Raw genomic sequence first — 25,530 nt, forward strand, 5'->3', positions numbered from 1 at the left:
CCTGAAAGCCTCAAGAAACCTGCACTTAAGACCCTCTGAGCCCTAACCGTACTTCTGCTACTAACTTCATTCACTTTTATATCGTTTATTCCTTTGTTTCCCAATTTATACGACAGGGGTAACAGCATCAGTTTGAGTGTGCTTGTCATGTGCTCTATAAGCACCAGGCAGTGCTGTTACTATGGCTTGGGTAATAGTAGCTGCTTGCTTAAAACAGGTGGGAGAGGCTGCAAGGTTTCCACAACAAAGTGATTTCTCTCCTGTAACATACAGGATGACCACATACAGGGCAAATCTTCCCCTGCAATAACCACATGGTGAGAACTTGGGAGGGGACAGAGGCCAGTCAGAAGGCCACCTCTGAAGAGGCTGTCCACAGCACCTCTCAGTCCAGCCTTGACTTGCCAGCGGTCCCAGTTTGACCTAGATAGCCTGGATTGCTATTAAGAGGATTGGTAGAGAGCAGTACAAAGCCTTGGACTCGGGCTATTCACTGCAGCACACACAAAGATGACTGTCTGCACCTCCACAGCCCTGACAGCTTGCTGCTGACAGTGTTTAATTCTCCAAGCAGCAGCAGTTTTGTTGCTGGACACTCCTCGCCCACCTGTCCTCCAGCTTGTTTTACAGAGGTGATGAGGAAGCTATCAGAGCTGAGTCATAGGCTCCTCCACACTGAATCTGCCTATAGATAACACCTTCTGCAGCACATAGCTCTGCTCCTCCTTCTAGCAGCGACAGCCAGATGTTCCAATGCAAAAAAAAAGTGTAAAGGTAGCCCCAGGACGTTCTGCCACAGTCAACACAACACAACCCTCCCTCCAGCTTGCATCAATGCTGCTGAGTTACCTATAAGCTCTTCTCTGTACATGATCCTCCTTGGAGCCAAATCCACAACATCCTCAGGTTGTCTTGTGTGGCTATCATTTGCTTGAAATGATGTAGCATCAAGAAGTTGCCCTGTGTTTGATGTTACTGCCTATGCTTGGGAGGCTGGGACTGCTGGTCTTCAGAAAATGTGCCAGGAAACCTGCCCCACCGAAGTGCTGATTGACTAGGGGTGTGTAGCGAGCCTTTTCCTAGAGGGGAGCAGGCAGAACAGGGTAAGCTGTGTCCATAAGCTGTGTCCCACTGGGGAGGTTACACTACCTGGAGCATAGGCTGATAAAGGGCTTTCCCAGAAGCACTTGTGTTTGGCAGACAGACTAGTCAGGAAAGGAAAGAAGAGGCACTTCCTAAGCTACGGTCTGGTTCACTTTAACACCGACCATGGTATCTTGGCAAACGTGGCTTAACATAAGCAGCTGAAGCAAACAGAGCTGGAGTGATCAGCAGAGAAGGTTTGCCAGGGAGCATTCAAACTAAAGCAAAGCCACTAACTGAGTGAACTGCCTACACACAAATTTCCCCCACTTTCTCCACTAAACGGCAAATTTCCCTTCTGACCCTAGTGCCCAATGCTGTAACTTTTGCGGAGCTGAATGGCAAGTTGAGACCAGAAGTCCCCTCCTCACAACAGTCACTTTTTGTCCCCCGAAGCAGAATCCTTTTGCGACCTCATGATTTGATAGAGAGTTTCCCTGAAGTGCTGGTCCTGGCTCAGTTTTTTGGCTGCTTCTTTCAGCTCCTCAATGTTTTCAGCTTCTGTGTGCGAGAAGATGAAGGACTGGGACTGCTTCACTGAAAGAAGAGCAGCACAGAAAGGTCAGCACTCTCCGTCAGGGACACAGACTGAAGACAGCTTCACTAGAGCACATGAGCCATGCGACCAATATAACTGAGAGTCTCGCAAGGGGTAAGCTAACTATTGGACTCCAACAGCTTCACCTTGCTGTTTTCAGAGGAGGAAAATGCTGACAGCATGGAAACACACTTTTCTTCTTTACAGCTGCCTCTGATTTGGGGTTCTACGTAGAACCTGATCTAACCTTGCAGGTAGCCGCTCTGAGCACTGTATTGGATTGGACAATGTCCAGGTGTCCCTTCCAATGTAACTCAGTCTATGATTAAGCATTCAGATGAAGTCAGTTTTGAGTATGTTTTTTTTTAGGGGCCCAGGACCATCACAGCAGTTACCTTTCAACATACATGAAGAGACAGGCAACCAGCAAGCAGACTCAGTGTCTGTTCTCTGGGTAAGGAAGCTCCAAGTTTCTCTGTAGCTCCATTCTACTACTAGGGAATATGAAGCATGAACCACATTTGCAGATCTTACTGCTCTGCCAGCCCCATCTGCGCACATCTGCTCCTGCAGGAGATAGAGTAAGAAGCTGCCTGATACCTACAGTCATTCCACGAAGCACTGGCTCTCCGGCGGTGGAAACGGCAGCTCTTTATGCGGCGGGTGGCAGCCTTGTGGATGTACACAGAGTTCTTCATGATCACAGGCATCTTGGCCTCCAGCTCGGCGTTGCGGATGCACTCTTCAAAGAACTCTGAGGAGAAGACACCGTTGTGAGCAAGTGACAGGAGACACTTCAAGCAGTGAACCAGTCACAAAGGACTGCACTCACTGATGGGCTGAGCCAGGCAATGCCGTTTGACACCTCCCTAGATCTTCATGAACAACAATCCATGATGCTTCAGAATATCGTCAGAATGAACAAGGTCAAAGTGGCAAAAACCTCAGTCCCCAACAGATGCATACTGAAATTATAGAAAGAATTGAACCATCCATTCCCCATCAATCATTCCCATAACTGCTCATGATTCAACTGCCAAAACCCTCTGATATTCTGATAAAACTTCTCAACTCTCTTGCAACAGAGGGGCCAAAAACCTTGCTCATCACAGGACTTCTAAAATCAGTCAAGTCGAACTGCGGAAAGGGAGGTGTTGGCAACACTGGCATGGGCACATGCACCCAGGCCATACACAGCCAGGGATTTCTTAATAGCATAGCAAATACTAGCACATACATACATAATAGGCTCCATGGAAAGCCTCATGTCCAAACTCTGACAAGGTAATTCTGTTCCAATCTGCCACACAAGCGGCTTTTCCTGGCCCATTTCCTTTCTTATGGTCTAACCGGTGTATCTTCTGCCATTCTAGTCTTGCTGTTCTCCTGCCTATCGCTGGTCTCTCGCTGTTCAGAGGGCTCACATGTTAATGCGCCTCAACTCTTACATGAAAGGGAAAGGCAGAGCTGCAGGAATCACTTGGAAGGACTGAGGCAATTTGTGCTAAGACTGATGTTAAAGAAAACATTACTGGTCCCTCACCTTCTCTAATATTTTGCTCATCACTACATTTTTACACTTTTGAAGAAAACATCCCGCAAAATCAAAGACTGGAAATGAGTGTCAGGAGACATTCAGTGCCAGAGGTTGCTCACTTACGCCCTGTGCAGGTAGCTCAGCTCTAATTGAATGCTGAGCTCAACACATCCACTTTAGCTCACTCAAGCCAGATGCTAGGCTAATGCCCCATCTTACTGCATTGGGTTTCTATGGTGGGATTTTGGTAGTAGGGGAGGGGCTACAGGGGTAGCCCTGTAAGGATCTCCGAGAAACTTCCCCAGCTCCAAGTTGGACCCATCTTTGGCCAGGGCAGAGCCAGTCAGCACCTCTGTCAATGACACATTTAAGAAGGGATAAAGGAATCTGCACCATGCAGGACCTGCAGTGGAGGGATGGAGGAAGTGAGGGCTTGGCCACTTGACTGGAGATGGCCATGGTGGCACAGCTTGGAGAGCTCCTAAGTGCCCCAAAGCACCTGCTAGGTGGAGTTTGTCCAGCTGGGACCATCAGGATTTGTCAGGCTGGTCGAGCCTAGCATGGCTGCAGTGGAGAGGGGACTGAGACCTGAGAGAAACAGCTATGCAGACACCAAGGTCAGTGAAAATGGAGTGGGAAGAGGTGTGCTGGAGCGGAGATTTCCCTGCAGCCCATGGTGAGACGGCAGGCAGCCCCCCTGCAGCCCATAGAGATTAATGCAGAGATCTACCTGCAGCCCATGGAGGACCCCATGCCAGAGCAGGTGGCTGAGCCCGAAGAAGCCATGACTCTATCTGATGGGTAAGGACTGGATTTTGTGGGAAAGACTGATGTTGGAGAAGTTTGTGGAAAACTGTCTTCCCTGAAAAGGCACCCCATGTTGGAACAGGGGAAAAGTGTGATAAACCCTCCCCCTGAAGAGGAAGGACTGGCAGAAACAACATGTGACGAACTGACCACAACCCCCATTCCCTATCCCCTTGTGTTGCAGTGGGGAGGAGGTAGAGCCTGGAAGTAGGGGGTGGGGGAAGGTGTTTTTAAGATTTGGCTTTGTTTCTCATTATTTTCTCTCATGTCATTGGTGAAAACAAAGGAAAAATAAAAAGGCAAAGAAACAGGGATAAGCTGTGAGCAACCTCAGTCTTACACTCGACCTGTGGACTGCTGTCATCTCAGCACAGCAGTGCTGGGCTGCTGCAGTGATTCAGCTCCAAGTAAGGATCCAAACTTCACCTGCTGGGTCACCTACCAGCATGTTGCTACAGCAACCACGGTCCTTCTTATACTGCTGATGTTCTCGTAACCAAGGCTGAGAAAAAAATTATCTTGAGGGGAATCAGAGGACCCTTTATAACTCAGACCTAGTCAGTCTTTACGGCTCTGCTACAGCTTCCCTTTCTGACATTCTGGAAAGCATTTGCTTATCTCTACCTCTAGATTTGTCTTCCATCCAACAAAGAAGGCTGGGATAATTTTGACCTCCTTTGAAGGCAAAACACCAAGTGCCTGCATAGCACATTCTGGCTCCTCAAAAGGGAGGTGTGGTTGAGGTACAAGGAGTTGGGAGAGCACATTATGTGCGGTTTTGCTAATTTAGGAACTTCTTTTTGTGTCTGGGAAGACAGGTAGAAATATTTCCTCTCCAAGCTTGCTCATCAGTAGAGAGGATGGATGACTGACTTACTTCTCAAGTTACTAACATCTGCTTTCATCTTCTCCTCTTTCTCCTTGTTGAAATCCAGAGAATTTAAGCCTTGCTCCAAGCTCTGCAATGCTTTCTCAGCTTCTCTCAGTCTCTTCTCCAGATCCATGCGCACCTTCACCTCAGCCTGAGGAAGAGAATAAGCATTGCTGAAAAACAGCTTGCATCTCAATGACCATCCTGCTAACTCACATCATCTGTGAGGGACCCACCAAGCAGACGAAAATGAAAAGATAACAATAAGGAAAACCAACGGAAATATTGTAAGACAACATAGAAGTTGTTCCTCATGTCTTCAGACACAATCTGAATTTGAAGTCCAGGTTATTTTAGTAATTCTCCTTTACTCTGACTTTTATTTTCACAGCTTTCCTCTCATTGTATGAACCATGTGGAATCAGAGATGGTGTTTCAACATGTGAATTTGTGCTTATGCAAGTACTTGCAGCTGAGCAGGAACAGGAGGACATCATTCCAGCTGAAAAGGACTTGAGATAAAGGCAGTCAATTCCCACAATGGGGTCTACAGTACTTAGTTTCAGAAACAAAACACAATAAAAGTTAGAAATAAAGGATAATATCATAGTAGCTTAGCAATGAAATTAACTAATACAGCTTAGATCAACTTAGCTTTACTTTGGCCAAGTGGAAAGTTACAGGATAAGAAAATCTTGAACGTGCAGGAAAAAGAAGAATTGGGGTATTTTTGGACAAAATATTTGTAGAAGGAGGTTGAGTGTCAAACAGTCAATAATAAGCATAACCTTTATATTATTTAGATTAAAATAAAATAGCATACTTTGTCCAATTACCTTTGCATAGATCAAGGTTTCTTCAATTACTGAGATAATGAAGGAAGGCTGGTACCTCATCTGCTTTCCTCTGCTTTTGAACCTAAATTCATGCAGAGGTTGCTGAAGATTTACAAATCTTAAGATTGATTCTCTGAGCACAAGTGAGAAGGGAAGATTTCTGCTCTGTTCTGCAATGTCCATATTAACATCTTTGAAAAAAATCTTTGTTCTTGATTGTGTCTACTTTCCTCTTACTTTTTTTCCCTCCTTTCATCTTTAGATGATGCTTTCACAGTAGCAAAAGAAAAGCCTTTTACTGAATGGGTTAATCGGGCGTCAGAATGAGACAATGTATAGCAGTACTACATAGATACAACATGGAAACTTCACATGTTAGCAAATTAAGATTTGTGACTACAAAATGAAAACAAAATAAAACCAAGTATCCCACGTGATAGGAGATTAACTGAAAGGGAAAATGAGAGAACTCTGGGCCCAGGGACAGCAATATGCAACATATGCAGGGGATACCTTGAGGTCTCTCTCTGTCTGCTGCTTCTCCGCAGTCAGCTCCAAGAGAGAGTTCTGCAGCGCCCGTGACTGGGAAGAGTAAAACTCCCTCTCCTCCTCCAGTGCTCGGGACCGCTCCTCATTCTCCTTCATCCTGGTGCACAGCACAACAAAAGAAGATGACTATTCCCACCCCAGCACAACTCACAGGAAGGAAGGGGCTCAGTATCATGACGGGGCGTGCTTAACTACCTGGCTGCCCTGAGTAAAAAGGTACTAACAGGAGCGCTGTCTGTCTTTCGCTTTAATAACACAGGCATTGCTGGAGAAAACCAACTGGACAGTTCTTGAATGGAACATTCTTAACCCCCAGAAGAGATCCAGGAGCACCAAACACTTCTTATGAAAGTCCATGAACACCAAATGGATTCACGTACCTAAGTCCTGATTTGAAAGCAGCAGGCTCTCACTCTGTCCCCTCCGAAACATTTATAACCCAAATATATAAATATTTATATATATATAATAAATAAATATAATATATATAAAAATATAAACTCCTGCTGCCTGGGAACCAGACAAGCTTCCAGGCTTGTCTTGTGTTGGCAATCAAAAAGCAAGTCAGCAGATAGTCACATCATTTGGCACCACTAAGCCTGAGCAGGGCAGAAGTGTTCTCTTCCCTTTACCGCACCCAAGAATGGAAATTATAAAGGATCTTGCCTCGCTGCGGGTCTCAGTATAAACAAGGGAACAGTTTTGAAGTGATCCTAGTTTTAAGCCTGGAAATACTTAGCCATACTCTTTCTGATTGCCTCTCACCTGCGAGGGGAAAACTACTTTTCCCCACAACCCTCTTCACACTGGATCGCATCTTGTCCCACAGCCCTGTCTCTGGCACCACTGTAAGGGCCCCTACCCTCACTTCACCTCTTCTCTGCCAGGAGTTTCTCCTCCAGAAGTTGCTGCATCTTCTCTTCAATCTGTTGCAGGCTGCAGTGCAGTCCCCAGCTGGGGCTTTGCTCCTTGCTGGGGCTGGTTGGAGGTGACAGCTGGCTCTCGTTTTCTTCCAGCATCTCCAGCATTTGCTGCTTTTCCAGGGAGAGCTCCTTGAAGAAGGACAGAGATTGTATCAGCCAAGTCTAACGTTTCTGCTCCTGTTCCTGCCTGGCTCCTCCATTTTGAGTCCCTCCACCCTTATATCCACATAGAATCATAGAATGGTTTGGGTTGGAAGGGACCTTAAAGATCATCTAGTTCCAAACTACATGCCTTATTCATGTTGAAAACAGGAATAACAAAATCTGGTTTTCATTTCATACCTGCCTCATGAGGAGCAAGCCTCCACCATAGCCTTCACTATGCAAGGGGGTGAGAACCTGCAGGCTCCTTTGACGTGATATGCTAGTATGGACCCAGCTCAGGGACTGGAACCTTGTGCTTCCCTAGTCCATCACCAATGCAGGCAGCTTGCCTGCTTTCCATCCTCACCTTGCTCCTCACTGTGAACTAGAGGCATCCTCTCTGTGGTACTTCTAACTGCAGGGCAATAGGACGTATCATGCTGTTTTCCTGTGAAGTGTTCGGTCCAGTGTGCAACTAGGGCATGAATGGTCCTTCCCTAGCTTTCCAGTTCTTTTTCCATACCCATAACTGCGGGCAAGGAGAAGAGCTCAAAGGAACATCAGCAATAGATTTTTGGACAAACTTGCAGGATTTGACATCAACATTCATAGATTCATAGATTTCTAGGTTGGAAAAGACCTTAGAGATCATCGAGTCCAACCATCCCTAATCCCCATTAAACCATATCCTCAAGTAGATCATCCACCCTATTCTTAAACACATCCAGGGATGGGGACTCAACCACCTCCCTGGGCAGCTTATTCCAGTGGCTGACAACCCTTTCAGAGAAGAAATACTTCCTAACATCCAACCTGAATCTCCCCTGACTAAGCTTATGCCCATTTCCTCTTGTTCTATCACCCATCACTAATGTAAAGAGCCCTTCCCCTACCTCCCCACCATCTTTTCTCAAGTATTTATAGGCCGTAATCAGGTCTCCCCTCAGCCTCCTCTTCTCCAGGCTAAACAACTCCAACTCATCCAACATTAAGGATGACTTTGAGGCATCAGAAGGCCAGCTGTGTGAAAATTTCACGAACAATACACATTGAGAAGAGCCACTTTCCAACAATCCACCAGTGATACCAAGTAAGGAAAGGGTTAATACATCAACATACTATTTCCTAAATTCCTGTGTGGTATGTGATTCCCTGGGAACCATGCTCCCTTTTGTGAACAAAGAATGCCTCTCTGCTCCTCTAATTTCCACCAGGACTTAGGGAGATGCAGTTAATAAAAAAAAAAAAATAATCAGAAAGCTATCTTAGACTTATAGTCATGTTGGCTGGAAGGAACCCTCAGGTAGGCTCTAGTCCAGTCTCTTGTTCAGAGCTGGTCTGTCAAAACAGCAAGATGTGGTCAGCTGTGGCTTTCTACAGTTGAGTTGTGAAAATCTTTCAAGATGGAGGCTCCTCAGCCTCTCTCACTGCCTGCCTACCTGTCTGGTGAAAAGTCCCTCCCGTGTGCTCAACCTGAGCTTCCCAAACTGCAACATATGGTTATTGTCCTACATCGCATCACCTGGTACTGCTGAGAAAAGTTTGGTTCTGCTGAGTTCTATTTCACTTCTAGTCCTTTTCTGCAGGGGATTTTGGCCTTCATATCAGCCACCAAATGAACCTGTTCATCTGCACAGGATTTAACTCCAGCACTAGTGGATGTTAGATTCATTCCATGAGACAGCATTGCTTTCAGCCCTGCTCGGTTCTCACAGATCATTCCCAAAATGCTATCACTCAGAGGGGAGAAGTGGTCACTCACCTCTAGGGTTTTCTGTAAGGACTGTGTCAGGCTTCGCAACTCTTTCTTTTCTTCCTCCACTCCTTTAAGGGAGCGGGCTGTGAGCTCTAGCTCCCTAAAGAAGCAAAGAGAGTGATAGCTATTGCAGGGGAACACTAGCCCTGCAGACTGCACTCAGACTGCGCAGGCTGTGGATCTCTCAGTGCGGGACCTGCGACCGGTGGTTGGTACTGGCAGCCCTGGAGAGTCAGGAGCTTGCCTGGAAGCACCACGCATTGAACACGCTATGGGTGTCCAGGAACTTTACTGTGCCTCCTGGTCGTCAAACCAAACCCAATCGTTAGTGTGCTTCTCTAGCAAGGGCAGGACCACGTTTGCAACTGAAAAAGCTCAGACAGTGCAGTCATATCTTAGCAGACATAGGTCTATGAAAACAAAAATGGTTTGCAAAATCACACTGGCTTTTCTGAGATGTTATTTGGGAGAGAAAAGGAAAGAAAGAGGGCAATGGCAAAACATGCCCTTTCAACACTCAGGGCAAAGCACTTGGATCCTTCCCTTTCTAAATACATTTGCTATTCATGTTTTGCATAGTGCAACTCTTAAAATGACAAAACTGTTCTGTGAGGCAACTTCATCATCCATCCATCGTCATTCAGCTGGTGGTGGAAAACCAGATTCAGATGTCTGAAGCCCACATGGCTGGTCAGTCTATCAAACTAATTGCCTCTCTGAAATCCTCTAGCACCAGTCCATTGCCATGCTACCCCAACTAGTCTGGGATTTGTTCACATCTGAGCCCTTTGAAAATGAAGTTGCTGGAGTCCTGAATGCAAAGTGAAACTAAACTGTATTTTGTCAGTCACATAAGTCATAGCAAACACAGGTAAACAGATCTTAACTGTTCCTGTTTTGGTTAATATTGCATTTATCTCCTTCCTACATGCACAAAATAGATGGATTTTATGAACTGTTTTGCTTCCCCGCCACAGCAGCGCTTCTGCCCAGTGTGGAAGTTTGTGTCCTCTACCTGCCCTGGGCAGTTTTCTGTCTTACTGTCTGATCTGTTCCTGCTCCAGCCGCAGCTCCCGTACCACCTCTTCGAACTGGTGCTTCTCTGCTTCCAGGACCTGGTTCAGACGCTCAAGTTCCTGGACCAAAAGAGAAGACAGGGATGTACTCTGCTGACACACAGTTTGGAAAGGCTTCCCTGTTAACAATGCCTGGGAGTTTTAACCTGAGTTATGTAGAGCCATGGGGTGTCCAATTCCACCACGCTTTTGTCCAGGGACAATTAGAAGACATTGTTGAAAAGGGTTGTTTCAGGACTTTGAGACATCCAGAAGTGTCAGCCAGGTCACCAGGCACCTGGAAATCCCAGACATGTTCCCTGCACAGATCAGCTCTGCCGCACATATACAGAAGGTTCAAAGCTCCCTGGGAAAGCTGGACTCAATATGCATGTACCATTTCCAGGCACCCACATGTGCAGGTACAGAAAGCCTGGACAGGAATGCGACAACCTCAGCTTTGGTGCACCTGAAAGCATGATATTTCTGCTAGCTCAGCCTTGCTTCCCATTCCCACTGGGACAAGACAACACAAACTGCACAGTTACAGCTTTGCATGGTTTAATCAGCCTGTCACTATCACTTTTTATTATCTACCGCTAATAAAGAGTGCTGAATACCACAAGCTATTCTCAAGCAGTGAAACAGTCTCTTCCTCTAGTCTAGAGGAAGCAGTTGAACCAAGACCTACTTCAGATGGAGGTTCCCCGCTCCTGGTCAGGTCCCCTTGCAGCCTTAGCTGCTAGGCAGAACTCCTGCTGCAGTCCCAGGCAGGTCACAAAACTGCACTGACACCAGATAAATTCATAATAAGACTCCTGCTCCATGGTGCAGATACATGGTTCAAGCTGCTTTCCCAACATATTGCTCTGAAGCCTTCAGGCTCATAGCATAGAATCATAGAATGGTTACGGCTGGAAGGGACCTTCAAAGGTCATCTAGTCCAACCCCCCTGCAAGGAACAGGGATATCTCCAACTAGATCAGGTTGCTCAGGGCCTCGTCCAACCTGGCCTAGAATGTCTCCAGGGATGGAGCATCCACCACCTCTCTGGGCAACCTGTTCCAGTGTTCTACCACTCTCATGGTAAAAAATTTTTTCCTAATATCCAATCTGAATCTACCTCCCTCTATTTTAAAACCATTACCCCTTGTCCTATCACAACTGGCCCTCCTGAACAGCCTCTCCCCATCTTTCTTGTAGGTCCCCTTGAGGTACTGGAAGACCGCTATAAGGTCACCCCGGAGCCTCCTCTTCTCCAGGCCGAACAGCCCCAACTCTTTCAGCCTGTCCTCATAGGAAAGGTGCTCCAGCCCTCTTAACATCTTCGTGGCCCTCCTCTGGACCCTCTCCAACTGGTCCATGTCCTTCTTGTGTTGGGGGCTCCAGAACTGGACGCAGGTCAGACTGCCACAGCTCAGTGAGCTATAGATTCATTCCTTCATCAGTACCAAACTCCTTCAAACTAACCTGGTCCCATCTGCTCTTTGTGGGCAACGGAGATACCGCGCATGGCTTTGCAAGAGCAGAGATTTATTCCAGGGTCTTTAGACAAGGGCATTTCCCTCCCTATGGCCGCGGGTTGTGCAGCAGACTACCTCACCAGAAAGGGATGTCTCCCTGCAAAGGCAGAAGTAGCTTAGTCCTAAAGGAGTGTCTAAGCCACCTTTGGACTTTAGCTCTGCAGAAATGTGCACAGGAAAAACATAGGCCTGAGAAGCCTAGGTCAGCATTGTCTTCTGCTAGAGAGGGGTGACAATCATTTTGGATTAACTGGAAAAGAGAGCGTGTAGCAGTTTGCAAGATTGTAATGTGGCGGTCTACATCCATTCAAGCTTTCCTCCTGTGTAATAGGACAACATATTTGCAAAGCTATCTTGCAATAATTTTATGATGGTGCTGTAAAAAATGATATCATTTTGGCATAAATATGAGAATGAGTTACTTTTATTATATTAAGCAAATATAAGGCAGGAATAGTTTGGAAAACAATTATAAACTTGATAAATTAAGGTATAATAGTCACATCTATAGGAGTCCTCTTTTGAGTTTTCCCTAGTGCAATGTTTATTATTCTCCCCATCTCTGTTGTGTTCAACGAGCAAACCGCATTGCTTTTTGCTGCTCCTTGTTTCTCACAACACTATCTTTACACTAGAACAATGTCAGATCTGCTTATTTGCCTTCTAACTGTGGAGACTGACAAGTTGATTGCCACAGTCTTTTTCAATCTGCCAAATAAGTGTATAATGCAACCCGGTGAATATGATTTTAATCTGATCTTTCTCCCTGGTCCTCCTGGAGACAAAAATCACAAGCACACTGCATGGAAAGTGCCTGGGAAGGGGAGCAGGGATACACGTCTAGGACCCATCCCATGGCACAGCTCTTACGCCTCTCTTCAACCCCAGGGCCCAGAGGTTGGCTGGAGACTCTTTTGGCTCCACAGACTCCCTCCCTGAACCCTGACATGCCTTCAAACCAACCACTCCCAACCTCCCAGTCCTGCCACATGGAAGTTGAAGGAAAATGGCTTGTGACAAACACTCACCTCTTTTTGCTCCCTCTGCAGACACAGCTCTTCTGTTTCTTCCATTAGCTTATCTGCGAACACACACACACAGGCCAAATGCAGAGAAAAGCAATTTATACCCTGAGGATATTTATGAGCATGAAACACTGACTGTTTGAAGCTTGAAAATGCAGCATTCCCTATAGCTCTGTGTGTATCTATCTGCGAGGCTCCAAAAGCTGAGATGACACTAATGGGATGTCCTGTAATTTCCCTCCTGCCAAATAACTTAATAAACTAAACAATCATATTGCTGTGTATTCCTTCTAAGGTTTCCTCTCAATGCTCTTAAAGAGCATTAACAAACTAACCTTCACAATCCTCTAGCTGAGTCAGGAAAATATTCTTATCTCTGCTTCACACGGGTGGAAGCAAAGGCACAGAAAGGTTAAGCGGGTGCCCAGGGTCACACATCACGCAGCAGCGGTCAGGTGTCCTCCTGCAGCTCAGTGACCCATCTCTATCAGCCTAGCAAATCGCCCTCTCCTTCAGCTTCCTGGGCATCACTGCCAGCTACCTATTGTCACCTTGGGATGTCCCAGTCAAGCCCAGAAATCAATCCTCTAACTTAGCCACAAAACTTTTCGCTGCTAAGAATAGTTCTCCTCAACATCAGTTGCTCTTGTCTACTGAGAAGGACACATGCCCACCAGAAACTGCTCTGATCCTTACACTGTGACCCGAGGTACCTACATTGCTAAGCCACTATCCATCATATTTCAGAAGTCGTGGCAGTCTGGTGAAGTTCCCACTGACTGGAAAAGGAGAAACATAGCCCCCATTTTTAAAAAGGGAAAAATAGAAGACTCAGGGAACTACAGGCCAGTCAGTCTCACCTCTGTGCCCAGCAAGATCGTGGAGCAGATCCTCCTGGCGACTACGCTAAGGCACATATAAAATAGGGAGGTGATTGGTAACAGCCAACATGGCTTCACTAAGGGCAAATCCTGCCTGACTAATTTGGTGGCCGTCTATGATGAGGTTACAGCATTGATGGATAGGGGAAGAGCAACTGACATCATCTACCTGGACTTATCCAAAGCATTTGATATTGTCCCGCACAACATCCTTGTCTCTAAACTGGAAAGACATTGTTTTGATGGATGGATCACTCGGTGGGTAAGGAATTGGCTGGATGGTCGCACTCAAAGAGTTGTGGTCAATGATTCAATGTCCAAGTGGAGGCCAGTGATGAGTGGTGTTCCTCAGCGGTCAGTACTGGGACCAGTGCTATTTAACATCTTTGTTGGAGACATGAACAGTGGGATTGAGTGCACCCTCAGCAAGTTTGCAGATGACACCAAGCTGTGTGGTGTTGTGGACATGCTGGAGGGAAGGCATGCCATCCAGAGGGACCTTGACAGGCTGGAGAGGTGGGCCTGTGAGAATCTCATGAAGTCCAACAAGGCCAAGTGCAAGGTCCTGCACATGGGTCGGGGCAATCCCAAGCACAAGTACAGGCTGGGCAGAGAATGGATTGAGAGCAGCCCTGAGGAAAAGGACTTGGGAGAGCTGGTGGATGAGAAGCTCAACATGAGCTGGCAATGTGCGCTGGCAGCCCAGAAAGCCAACCATATCCTGGGCTGCATCAAAAGGAGCGTGGCCAGCAGGTCGAGGGAGGTGATTCTGCCTCTCTACTCTGCTCTTGTGAGACCCCACCTGGAATACTGTGTTCAGCTCTGGAGTCCCCAGCACAAGAAGGACACGGAGCTGCTGGAGTGGGTCCAGAGGAGGGCCACAAAGATGATCCGAGGGCTGGAACACCTCTGCTATGAAGACAGGCTGAGAGAGTTGGGGCTGTTCAGCCTGGAGAAGAGAAGGCTCCGGGGTGATCTTATAGCAGCTTTCCAGTATTTAAAGGAGGTCTACAGGAAAGCTGGAGAGGGACTTTTTACAAGGGCATGTAGTGACAGGAAAAAGGGAAATGGCTTTAAATTGAAAGAGGGCAGATTTAGATTAGATCTAAGGCAGAAATTTTTCACTCAGAGGGTGGTGAGGTACTGGAACAGGTCGCCCAGAGAAGTTGTAGATGCCCCATCCCTGGAAGTGTTCAAGGTCAGGTTGGATGAGGCTTTGGGCAACCTGGTGTAGTGGAGGGTTTCCCTGCCCATGGTAGGGGGGTTGGAACTAGATGATCTTTGAGGTCCCTTCCAACTCAAACCATTCTATGATTGTGCTATACTCTAACCTTAAACAGAGGCTCTGCCTTAGATAGATCTTAGTTATGCTTACAGGAAACATTCCTCATAGTTAAGCCTCGAGTTCAGCCTTCAGCCCTGCCACTCGGCTGCAGTGTGAGCAGGAGCAGCTTCACTGTAGCACTTTATAATAAAGTCTTCCCTGTTACGGGTGAGGATGCTACCAGTTTCCTTGTACCCGGGACCTGAAGAGATTACCACTGCTGGCAGGATTACTACTGCTAGGAGGAATGCAGACCTCTACCTCCTGCCCACAGCAGGGCTCCTGGTGCCACTAAAGCTCTGCTGATCACCACTGCTGCCTTTCCTTCCCACTCTTGCCCCTTTTCTCCGTGTCAGGGCTCAGCACAGTGCACTGTAATTACACAGAGGCTCTCCCACCTTCTCTCTTTTGCCCCTCCTGGGAGGGCCAAGCTCAGGGCTTGATGGGCTTGCGCAAAGTCTCTGCCTGATAGAGAAACCTAGATCCCAGCTGGGTGGGGGCAGGTAGAAGCTAACTCTGGGGGGATTCAGGGAATTCTTCCAGAGCGCCTTGACCTGCTGCCAGGAGCAGCTCCTGACCTTAAAGCTTAACTGCAGGATGGACACAGATCATTGAAGGCAAGGCTAAAGAGGCAGTTATACAGGAATAAATAGAAAATTGCTGTCAAAAGAAAGTAACCAACTGTGGCAATTGACCAGCTCTGAATGTTCTTGTCATGGACCAAAGAATTCAGTGAAATATATATTTTATATTCCAACTATCTCCTGTTTGCCGCAGAACATGTATTCCTCTATTCCTCCGTCACCTTGTCTTTTATCGTACTGTAGCCCTCTTCAGTCTCTTAGGCTCTTTAGGTTGCTCTGGATTGTTGCAAAACAACGTTTTGACCAAACTTTCCTTTTTCTAACTTTCCTCCTGTCTCTCCAGGTCCTCCTCTCAGAACTCCCTATTATCCCTTTGTCAAGCATGGAACCACTCCTCCTTGCCTGCCTCACATACAAGCCCATCCATCGGCTCACACCTGTGAATGGCGCTTAGATGGCCAGAATCAACACATCTTGATACTTGAATTATAATCACTGGTACATGTGAGACTATATACTGAGATCATCCCTGATCAGTGTGGATGCAGAAATGAAAAAGGCTCTTCAAGATTCCTCCAGTGGCTTGACAATTAAGAGTAGGTACCATAAGCTCTCCTCAAGACATTGCCAACCTGAAGCACTCAAAGCTGCTGCTAGCTTGTTTGGAGCAGATAACTGTCCAGGCAAGTCACTGGGCTCACACATATGACCAGCAGCCCCCAGGTCAGAAGGGCTCTTATACCTCAGGGAATGCTCTAACTTAGGAGGTATCTGGATTAAAAAGGCTACTCTCCCTTGGCTCTTGCTATAGGCAATGTGGGGGAGAGACAGCTGGACCTCCCAAGGCAATTGGAGCACTCAAGGTACTGCCATCCAGAGGCTGGTTTCTGAGTAGGGAACTGGACTAGATAACCTCCAGAAGTCTCTTCCAACCTAAATTATTCTGTGTTCATCTGGAGCAACAGCTCTCTCTCCATTGCACATGGAGAGAGCAATGACGTTAGCCACTGCCATTAGACACCTCAGACAAGCCCATGTAAGTGCTCCCACTTCCAATATGAACAGTGTGAGCTAATGCAGACAAAGCCCAAGTAGAGTAAGACTGAAAAAAATAGCCAGAGGAGGGAAACTCATGGTTGGCTGTTTGCCTGGTGAGCAGCTGAAATCAGCACATCCAAACTTCTCAGGGGCAGCAAACATTTGTACAGTTCAGCCATCAGGAGCTGCAGGACTGCAGCATGCTGGCCAAAGCATGTTCTTCCTTTCACACTCCACACAGATGTCCAGATCCTACCTTAACATTTTCATGTTTTGATCCTGTTCAAAACCTGAATTTCAACTGCTGACTACTCAAAAGCTTCATCCAGTAAAAGTCAACAGTAAAAACCTGTAGCTTCTTGGCTTGACCACACTGACAACTCCAGAAAAGCAAAATGGCTATTTTGGGGTTTATGGCTTTTGGAAGTAAGAGTTTCCTACCTAAATACTCTTGTTTCTCCTTGGCCAGCTGCAGTCCTTGGGCTTCCAGGCTCTCGATCATGGCTTCTCCCAGCTGGGCATTCTTCCAGGTCCTAGGGAGAGCAGACACAAAGCAGACAATGTAAGAGAGCTAAGAGTCCCACAGAGTGAGGCAGGGGACTCAGCCAGCAATCTACCAAGGAATTCGAACACACAGACTCTCATCGGTTGGGACAGTGATTCTCTAAATTTTTCTCCACAAATGAATTGGAGGAATTTCCCTCACATTGAGTAATTTTTTCTTTTTCTTTTTTTTTTAAATACAGGAGCTGTACATCAACACTGCACAGCTATTCAAATGTTCTTCCAGTGTTTTGGAGATTTCTACACTGAGCTCAGTCTTAAGGGCTCTCCAGACCAACCCAACATGTGCACAGCCTCCAACTGCAACAGGATGTACCTGGAACCCATTAAATAGATCCAAACAGACTTTAGAACCAGACTTTAGCTTTTAACTCAACTAACTTATCTGCCAGTGACATTGTCTTCTGCAGCCTTTCCAATATTTTTCTGCTATAGCCACTCTTCCCCTTCAAACATTAACCGTTAATTGACTCCTTCCCACAGCCTTCAATCTTCAGCCTTTCTGGTATCCATCATCTATCCTGGAACCAATCAATGCCTCCTCTGCTAAAATTGTAAGCCACTAGGATTTGGTGTCTGGCCCCTACACTGTGAGTTAAGTGCCTCTCCCTGTAAAAAAACGAAGAACCAGAGATAAAAGCCAGACAAGATGCTGGCATGTAGGGAGAGCTAAAGGAAGCAGGCATATTCAAAGAGTATCTTGTATTATTGTAGGACTGTCAGCCAGAGGATCTCAAAGTCTCTTGAATACATTATGAAATTAAACTGCAAAAAAGGCCTGTGGAGCAGATGCCCATCACTGATTGAGTTGATGGGCAGGTCAGGCTTTAAAACAGATATTAAATAACAAGACAGGGACACACTAATGCAAAACAGAACCAGAAATAGAGTTTGTTGCTCACTTCTATTCATGTTCCAGTACAAAAAAGATCTACACACATAAAATACATAAAACGCATACATAAAATTCATCCCAATCTATTTACACAGATGCACATACAGGAACAGCAATTGCTGCCCAGAAATTCTGCCATCTTTGTTAAATCCTAAGGGAGGTTATTAATATTAAATACCTATAAGCCTTCCTGTACCAGGCCTCTCTGTGAGCCATTTGAAACTGTAGCTTTTCAGAAATCGTTAAGTTGGCAACCTCTTATAAAACAATTTCAAGGCAACTTGCACTTGGTCTCTTTTGAAAGCCAGACAAATATATTAAACACACATCACCCCAGGGACCCGGCAGCTCACAGCTCCAGCAGCCCAAGCGCTACCTTGTGCTCTTTGCAGACAGCTGGGTTTCTTTTCAGCTAATGAGCATCTAGGATACTTCTAAAGTGCAGAGGAAATCAGAATGCTAATTAAAAAGGTGATGTTTTGCCCACAGGTAGACATCTTCATCTTGAGTGAGAACATGTGGGTGTGAATGTGTTTTACCACTAATGTTCTCCAATACAGGATGAATCTGATCCCAGAGAAACCAACAGCAAACAGCTCTCGGGGGCAGGAGATGGTGGGGAACAACAAACTTATCATATGATTACTTGGAGGGTTTCAAAACAGCTGTAGCCTTTAAGATGTCTGTTTATTTGATTCACTTTTTCAATGCTCCCTCCCTTTGCCAGCCTAACAAGATGTTTCCCTGTCTGTAACTCAAAGGTTACTACACCCACTGCTGTATAACTTAGAAGGTGCACCTGTACCACTGTGTAGCATTTAAGCTGTTATTCCTTTTATCTGCTGGAACCAGTGCTGGTGTGTAACTGCAGCAGCAGGGAGGTATAGGCTATGACTTCAGCTGAGGGGAGAGCAAGTGGGTTTTTTTAATTTGTGCTTCTTACCAAGTGAATTTTCACCAGAAAAAAGCACATTGCTTAAAGTGTTGGAAAGCACAGGGTCAAGAAGGCTCTTGGGACAAGTAGAAAGCACCCTTATAATATACTTCTGAAAAAAAATCCCACAACCCCAAACATAGCAATCTCCAATTGCTACGCAGCTCAAACATCATCTATTCCAGTCCTTTCACAGTGCTGGGAACATCTCTCTAGCTTTGCCTGCATTTTACCTTTCTCAGGAGCATCCACAACCAATTTTTGGAGACACTTAGCACTCCATGGTCCACAAGACATATGTACTATGTTTCCCGGTGGTTTTTTTTCCTCCATTGCCCACCGAATCTGCTTTCAACCAGTGCAGGAAATGCTGCTACAGACACAGAGAGTGTATGTGTGGCCCTCTCCTCCACTAGCAGCAGCCAAAGCCTCTCTGGGTGGGAGGAGAGCCTGGCCTGCTGGGAATCAGGGCCTTATGCATTTCTGAAAAGCTTTCAAGATTTGGCAAGCATGATAAGCCCAAGCCACAACATGGTAGAAGGGTGGAGAGACCATCAGCTCCCCTCCACAATTGAATAAGTGGCTTTCCTATCAAACCAGGAGGCTTGGAAAGGAGCAAAGAGCCAAAGGCATCACTGAGCAGACTGTGATGGTGGAGGTAATAAGCAGCTGTGCAGGCACATACACACACCACCCAGCCCCAGACATGAAGAGGCAGCAAAGTTGAAACAAAGGAGAGAGGATAGAGGACACTTCCCATTCCAGGTTCATTTTTTCCTCTTTCCCCTATTTTCCAGGTTGCCTAGAAGATTTCAGCTGTGTCCTTTTAGCTTTCCTATTCATTTCACGGGCCCATGCTGTGCCTTTTGGGCTGCTACTTAGCTCCCAACGTGACCCTGCTAACATAAATCACATAATCTGTGCCTCTCCTCACAAGCAGGCTATCATCAGCACTGAGGAGGCTGGCTCTCCTCTGATGCAAGAACAGAAGCAGAGAGGGGAGAGAAGAGGGTGTCTCAGGCAGACTTTAAGCCAGGTGCAGGTAGTCTGCTGTATGATAGCAGCCACTATCTAGCTCCTGTTTTAAACACTAGTGCTGGAATATTGAAACAAGGACTAGAGAAAACGCTGTCTCTGTGAAATAAGCAGCCACACAGGGCTTGCTTGTGAGAACCTCTCCTGAGCTGTGCAGCCACGCTCCTTCCCTCCCATACACACTTGAAGATGAATTTGGCCCCCAAATTATTGCCCTCAGCAATAGTTAAGTTTAACATTGGTGAAGGCAAGTGCAGACCTGTGCTATCGAAGAAAAAACTCTGAATTACTCAAGGACTAAACCTAGGTCTCTCCTCTGCAGTGTCCAAGCCTGCTCGTGCTGAGTGAGCGACAGACCTCTGCCTCGGGTCTTGTGTCCCACGGGGCTCATGCTCCCACGAATGGACAGCTTTGTGTTACAGTTCATACAGTACCATGGAGGTGACAGCTTGCTCCAGCACCAAAGCCAGGCTCACTGCAGCAGTGCAGAGCTTGGCTTGGGCTGATTCATTGTGACACTGTGCTCCCCATTAATTACAAATTAATATTTTCAGCCTCATAGCATCGGAATTAACGGAGATACTGCTTATGTCATGCACACACTGGTATTACAAGTTAAACTTACCTGAAAGAGCAGCTTTTGTCCCTACAGTCACAAGAGACCACATACACATGTCGTAACGCAGCCAGGAAGGGCAGAGCAAAGTGCTTATTGCTTCAAGCCTCGGAGCTGAACAGTAGGTTCTGCTCTACAGACTCTGGAAGTTCCTACCTGGCTTGGGAAAGTTGAATTCCTGTTTAAGCGTTACCTTGTCCTGCATCAGCCGAGATTTAGAAAGAGCCTGCTTTGGTTTTGCAGGACAGCTGCTCATTGCACTCTCAGGCTCCTGCGTCCTGAGGGGTCGCAGAGCTGGTGGCCAACAAACTGGAAATCTCTCCAGCATTCTCAGCAGACTATGAACTCAATATTGTATGCACACAGCAATCAAACCCCCTGTTCCCAGCAGGTGGGCTGGAAATGCTTTGCTAACACCTTAGTCCAGCCTGCAGACCCTGCTTTCCACAGGAAACAGACCAGGAGAGCTCCCATTCAGTGCCAGGTCCCACTTCTCCAAGGCAAGAGAGGGGGACAGCAGATGCCACTGGGTATATCAGCATTTGCCAGATGACAGCCTGGGGCCGTTAGTGAAGAGCCGTACTGCACAGCACACGGCACACCAAGGCGGGAAGCTTCCTGTCAGTCTTAGAGCATTCTCATTTAGGGAAAGGACGGGCCCAGGAGACAAGATGAAGGTCTCACTAGTCTTGGGGACCTCGTCTGCCTCCCCGTAGTCCTTCTAGTCAGGCTTCTTCCTCTTTATCCTTCACACATCTACAGAGCAGATCAAAGAGAATAAGGAATAGAAAGAAGCTTACACTTTTCCAGACTCCTGTAGCATCTCCAGCCACTGAGCCTGCTCAAACTCTGATTCGGCTGCTAGAACAATGTTACCCTAGAAGAGGGGAGGGGAGGGGAAAAAAAACCCGGATTAGAGAGGCTGGTGCCTCACACACCTCTATGCAGTCAGGACATGAACTGGACACAGCAAGCACAGCTATGGCAGCAGGAGAGACCACCACAGGCTTCCATCTCCGCAGGAGGCAGCACATGGGAGCAGGGGTGACCCAGGCCTGCCACACATTGGAAAGAGACGCAGGTGGCAAGTGGTCATGGTAGGAATGAAATGACAGGGCAACATGAGCTCTAGGGCTCCTGAATATCTGTCTACTGGTCTGCTAGTATTGTAAGGACTGCTATCAGAAAGAGCAAGTTTCCTTCTTGGTTGTCAAAGCAGGAGCAGCAGCAAAGCCTTGAGAGGACTTGGAATGCTAAGCCACTCTCTCTCTCAGGATAGTCTGACCAGAGAGGGTAGGCATACCTTGGTGGGGTGGGAAAGACTGCCAGTCCAGCTCAGCTCATCAGCAATAAAATGTTTAGTGGTATTTGGTTTTTTTTAAGAGAAAAGAAGTCTACTTACATGGAAGTCTTCATGAGAGATCTTTATGGCATAAGGCATGTTGGGCTCTTCTTTGGGCTCCACGATGCAGCCTCCCAGGGGTATGACACCCTGGGGACAAACCAGAGTGCTCTGATAAGTCAGCAAAATCAAGTATAACTATTAACTAACTAAGAGAAGAAGTTTCACTCTGGGTCACTTGTGGGCCCCTGCCCTGCCTTGGTTATCCCAGGAGGGGAAATACACACAGCTCCTGAAAAGCAGAGGGACTCTCCCCACCACCAGGAGACCTCCAAGTGGTATCTGAAAGGAGGTAAAGATGTCTCTCCTGCATTCAGCTTGGAGGGAAGGCTGCTAGCTAGAACATGGAAGCTGGAGCTCTTTTATCAAGGAGGAGGTCTCCTGACAGGGGCAGACATTGTAGATTCACAGTGTGGTACCATGAGAGAGGCTGTGCATCCATTACAGTCACCACTGGTAGGTCAACACCCAACATGTGCTGTGTGGGGATGGGTGAGCGGCCTGCTGCCCCTAACCAGGCTGGGTGAAATCAGCTCCTTCGGAAGCACATGTGCTTCATCAGCCTCCAGTGACTACAGAGGATAAAAGCAGACTCAGAGCACAGGGTCACCCCATGAGAGCTCCAGGTGCAGAGCTACAGAGGCTGCTTCTCGGGGCTGAGGGCACATGGTTTCGCATGGGCTGGCTGTGACTGCTTACGAGAGCAAGCACAGCTTAGGAATAAGCAGCAACCAAAGCTGTTAGCCCCACCACTGGATTTGCCAACAGTATTCTCATAGCCACAAGAGTAGCTGATTAGGAGATCATGAAAACAAGGGAAAACATCTACTATCAGACAAAAAAAAAAAAAAAACACAAAGTCGTGTACCTGCTGAATCATTAAGGAGCCTGAAGAGGTACTGATGTGATTCTTGCTTTTTTGAGGCTTCCCTGGATCTGTGAGAAGTTTGCAACTTACCTCTTCACTCCCTGGGCCCATGGAGGAGGGAGAAGCTAGAAACAGAATAAGCCCCTCTCCCGTGCAAACACTGCTCACCTTGGGGTGGATATTGAAATACTTGTTGCTTTCAAAACTCTTCTTCTCACTCTCAGCATAGTAGAGCAGGAAACTTTCCTTAATAATGAAGAACCTTTAAGACAGAGAAAGGAAATAAATCCTGCTAGAACAGAGGTCGTGGTTCACAGCACAAGAAAATCTCCACCTAAATAAAGTTGCTTTCTGAGCAGAAGAGTTTACTGTTCCCATCTAAGCCTAAGGTGAGATGCCTCACTTTTACTCACAGTCAAGAGCTGCTGCTTAACACTAAGTGCCAAATCCAAGTGCTTTATGCCTGCAGTTTACCACAGCGTGCACACACCACTGTTGATGGCAAACCATAGTACCATTCACTCATAGGGTAATGGTATAGCGATCTGTGTCCAAGACAGGGGCACAGGCAAAGCCTTTTGGCATCTTGACCTGTGCACGCTCTATCTAGCCCATGTGTTGGATTCAAACTATTAGAAGAGAGCTGCTCCTTTTCTTAAGGGTCTCTCTCACCTAGGCTTAAGAGGATTTGATGGATGGACCACTCAGAGGATAAGGAATTGGCTGGATAGTCACACTCAAAGAGTCGCAGTCAATGGCTTGATGTCCAAGTGAAGGCCAGCGATGAGTGGTGTTCCTCAGGTGTCGGTATTGAGACCAGTGCTGTTTAGCATCTTTGCTGGTGAAATGGACAGTGGGATTTAGAGCACCCTCAGCAAGTTTCCTGACAACAATGAGCCGTGTGGTGTGGTCAACACACTGGAGGGAAGGGATGTCATCCAGAGGGGCCTTGATAAGCTGGAGAAGTGGACCTGTGCAAACCTCATGAAGTTCCACAAGGCCAAGTGCAAGGTCCTGCACGTGGATCGGGACAATCTCAAGCACAAATTCAAGCTGGGTGGAGAATGAATTGACAGCAGCACGGAGGAAAAGGACTTGAAGGTGTTGGTTGAGAAGCTCAACATGAGCTAGCAATGTGCACTTGCAGCCCAGAAAGCCAACCATATCTAGATGATCTTTAGGATCCCTTACAACCCACACTATTCTACAGACAGCAACTAAAAGCTTATTTTTGCAATCTACTTCCTGCCACCCTCTTCTTCCCATCTCAGCACAAGCCAGAAGGAAAGCATTTCCACTGCAACACCGAGTCATATGGCAGGAAGAGTCATAGACTAGCATCCTCATGCAACTCTCAAGGCAAAAGACTGGCCACAAGAGCACTCAGGAGAAGAAATAAACTTTAGAGATATTTTTAAGCAGAGTTCCTGGGAAAGTCTCCTGTCATTGACCTTTGTTAATACAAAGGAAATTGAATTTTTTTTCTCATCTGCAATATTTTTTCTCATTAAAACGTGCCTTGTTCTGCTCAGTTAGCCTTAGGAATGCTCTGATGAATACTGTATAGTAGCCACAAAACACCACAGCTTCTGCAAACCAAGCCTCTAATTTACTGCAGCGTGTCCTCAAAATCGTGATTAAAGGAGTGCCACTTTTAGCTTATTTGGATGTTCAAAATGCCCCTGGGAGGGCACCTCTTCTCTTTGAAAATTGAGGTTGCACTTACCCTGCAGGCAGTAGTACAGGGGAGAAATATCTGACTTAGTTTACATTCAGTCTAAATCTCTGCAACACTGAAAAATGCTGAAGAACAGCTGAAAAAATGGGGACGAGTTTAGTAGGGAGATTTTGAAAGAGTAAATGACAAAGAAAATGTGTTGCACTGTTCCGTACATATTTTCTGATATGAGAAAAGGGAGATTTGGAAAGAAAGTGAAAGGCAATAATCTGAAAATTAATAAAGAATGCCTTTTTACACTGCACAAAACACTGCTGGGTAAATCACTTTCATGTGGTCTCTAGGACAAGAGCTCATAAGGAATCTGGAAGGGATAAGGCATTTCTGTGAATAATGAGAACATCCCCAGCAAACCCTCCTGCTTCTGAGCAGAAAGGCTCCACTGAGAGGGATCAGGAAGAGACTTCTCCGCGCAGCGCTTTCCAGTTGTGGGGATTCCTGCACCTTCCTCTGAAGTCACAATTAGCAATGGGCTACAGGCCGAGAGGTCTGATCCACCAGAGCAGTTCTATTATCTCCATGTGCCCATCCCACCCTAGTCCTCTCCTGAAGCAGAGGGCCTGTCAGATAGAGCCAAGTGCTGCCTCCAGTACAGACAAGCACAGCAATTTGGTACCAGTTTAGTTCCTGAAGCTAAAGAAAGTAGTTGAAGTGGGCGGAGCATTATCATTAAAATAACAAAACAATATATCATTATAATATAATATATTAATAATAATAATCAGTATTACACTCAGGCATAAGTTTTACCACTTCCACAAGCTCCTATCTCTTGATTTTCTGCTGTGGCTCTAGCAACATAGATGAAATTGCCACATGCCATGGAAACATGAGCCATGGGCTTACAGAGGGACCAAAAAGTACAGAACAAAGCTAAACTTCTGAAAGCCTGCAGCAAGCTTGAGCTCTGGACCTACTGCATGCCTGCTCAAAAATGTTTAAAA

General features: G+C 46.6%; 1 protein-coding gene across 1 annotated transcript in view; it reads right to left on the minus strand.

The window, feature by feature from the left end:
- Window positions 1–1,519: 1,519 nt before the first annotated feature.
- PLEKHD1 (pleckstrin homology and coiled-coil domain containing D1) overlaps window positions 1,520–25,530 on the minus strand; it is a 30,990-nt gene continuing 6,979 nt past the window's right edge. The window contains exons 2-13 of the mRNA XM_086613732.1: window positions 23,017–23,110; window positions 21,981–22,070; window positions 21,379–21,455; window positions 16,976–17,067; window positions 12,711–12,763; window positions 10,146–10,240; window positions 9,111–9,204; window positions 7,155–7,333; window positions 6,246–6,378; window positions 4,903–5,047; window positions 2,286–2,435; window positions 1,520–1,680 (exon numbers count right to left, since the gene is read on the minus strand). Of these exons, the coding sequence (XP_086469858.1) occupies window positions 1,520–1,680; window positions 2,286–2,435; window positions 4,903–5,047; window positions 6,246–6,378; window positions 7,155–7,333; window positions 9,111–9,204; window positions 10,146–10,240; window positions 12,711–12,763; window positions 16,976–17,067; window positions 21,379–21,455; window positions 21,981–22,070; window positions 23,017–23,110 (1,363 nt within the window). The remainder of the gene's footprint in view (window positions 1,681–2,285; window positions 2,436–4,902; window positions 5,048–6,245; window positions 6,379–7,154; window positions 7,334–9,110; window positions 9,205–10,145; window positions 10,241–12,710; window positions 12,764–16,975; window positions 17,068–21,378; window positions 21,456–21,980; window positions 22,071–23,016; window positions 23,111–25,530) is intronic.

This window comes from Tauraco erythrolophus, chromosome 6 (genome assembly GCF_009769465.1).
Source record: "Tauraco erythrolophus isolate bTauEry1 chromosome 6, bTauEry1.pri, whole genome shotgun sequence".
In the NCBI taxonomy this organism is placed as follows: domain Eukaryota; kingdom Metazoa; phylum Chordata; class Aves; order Musophagiformes; family Musophagidae; genus Tauraco; species Tauraco erythrolophus.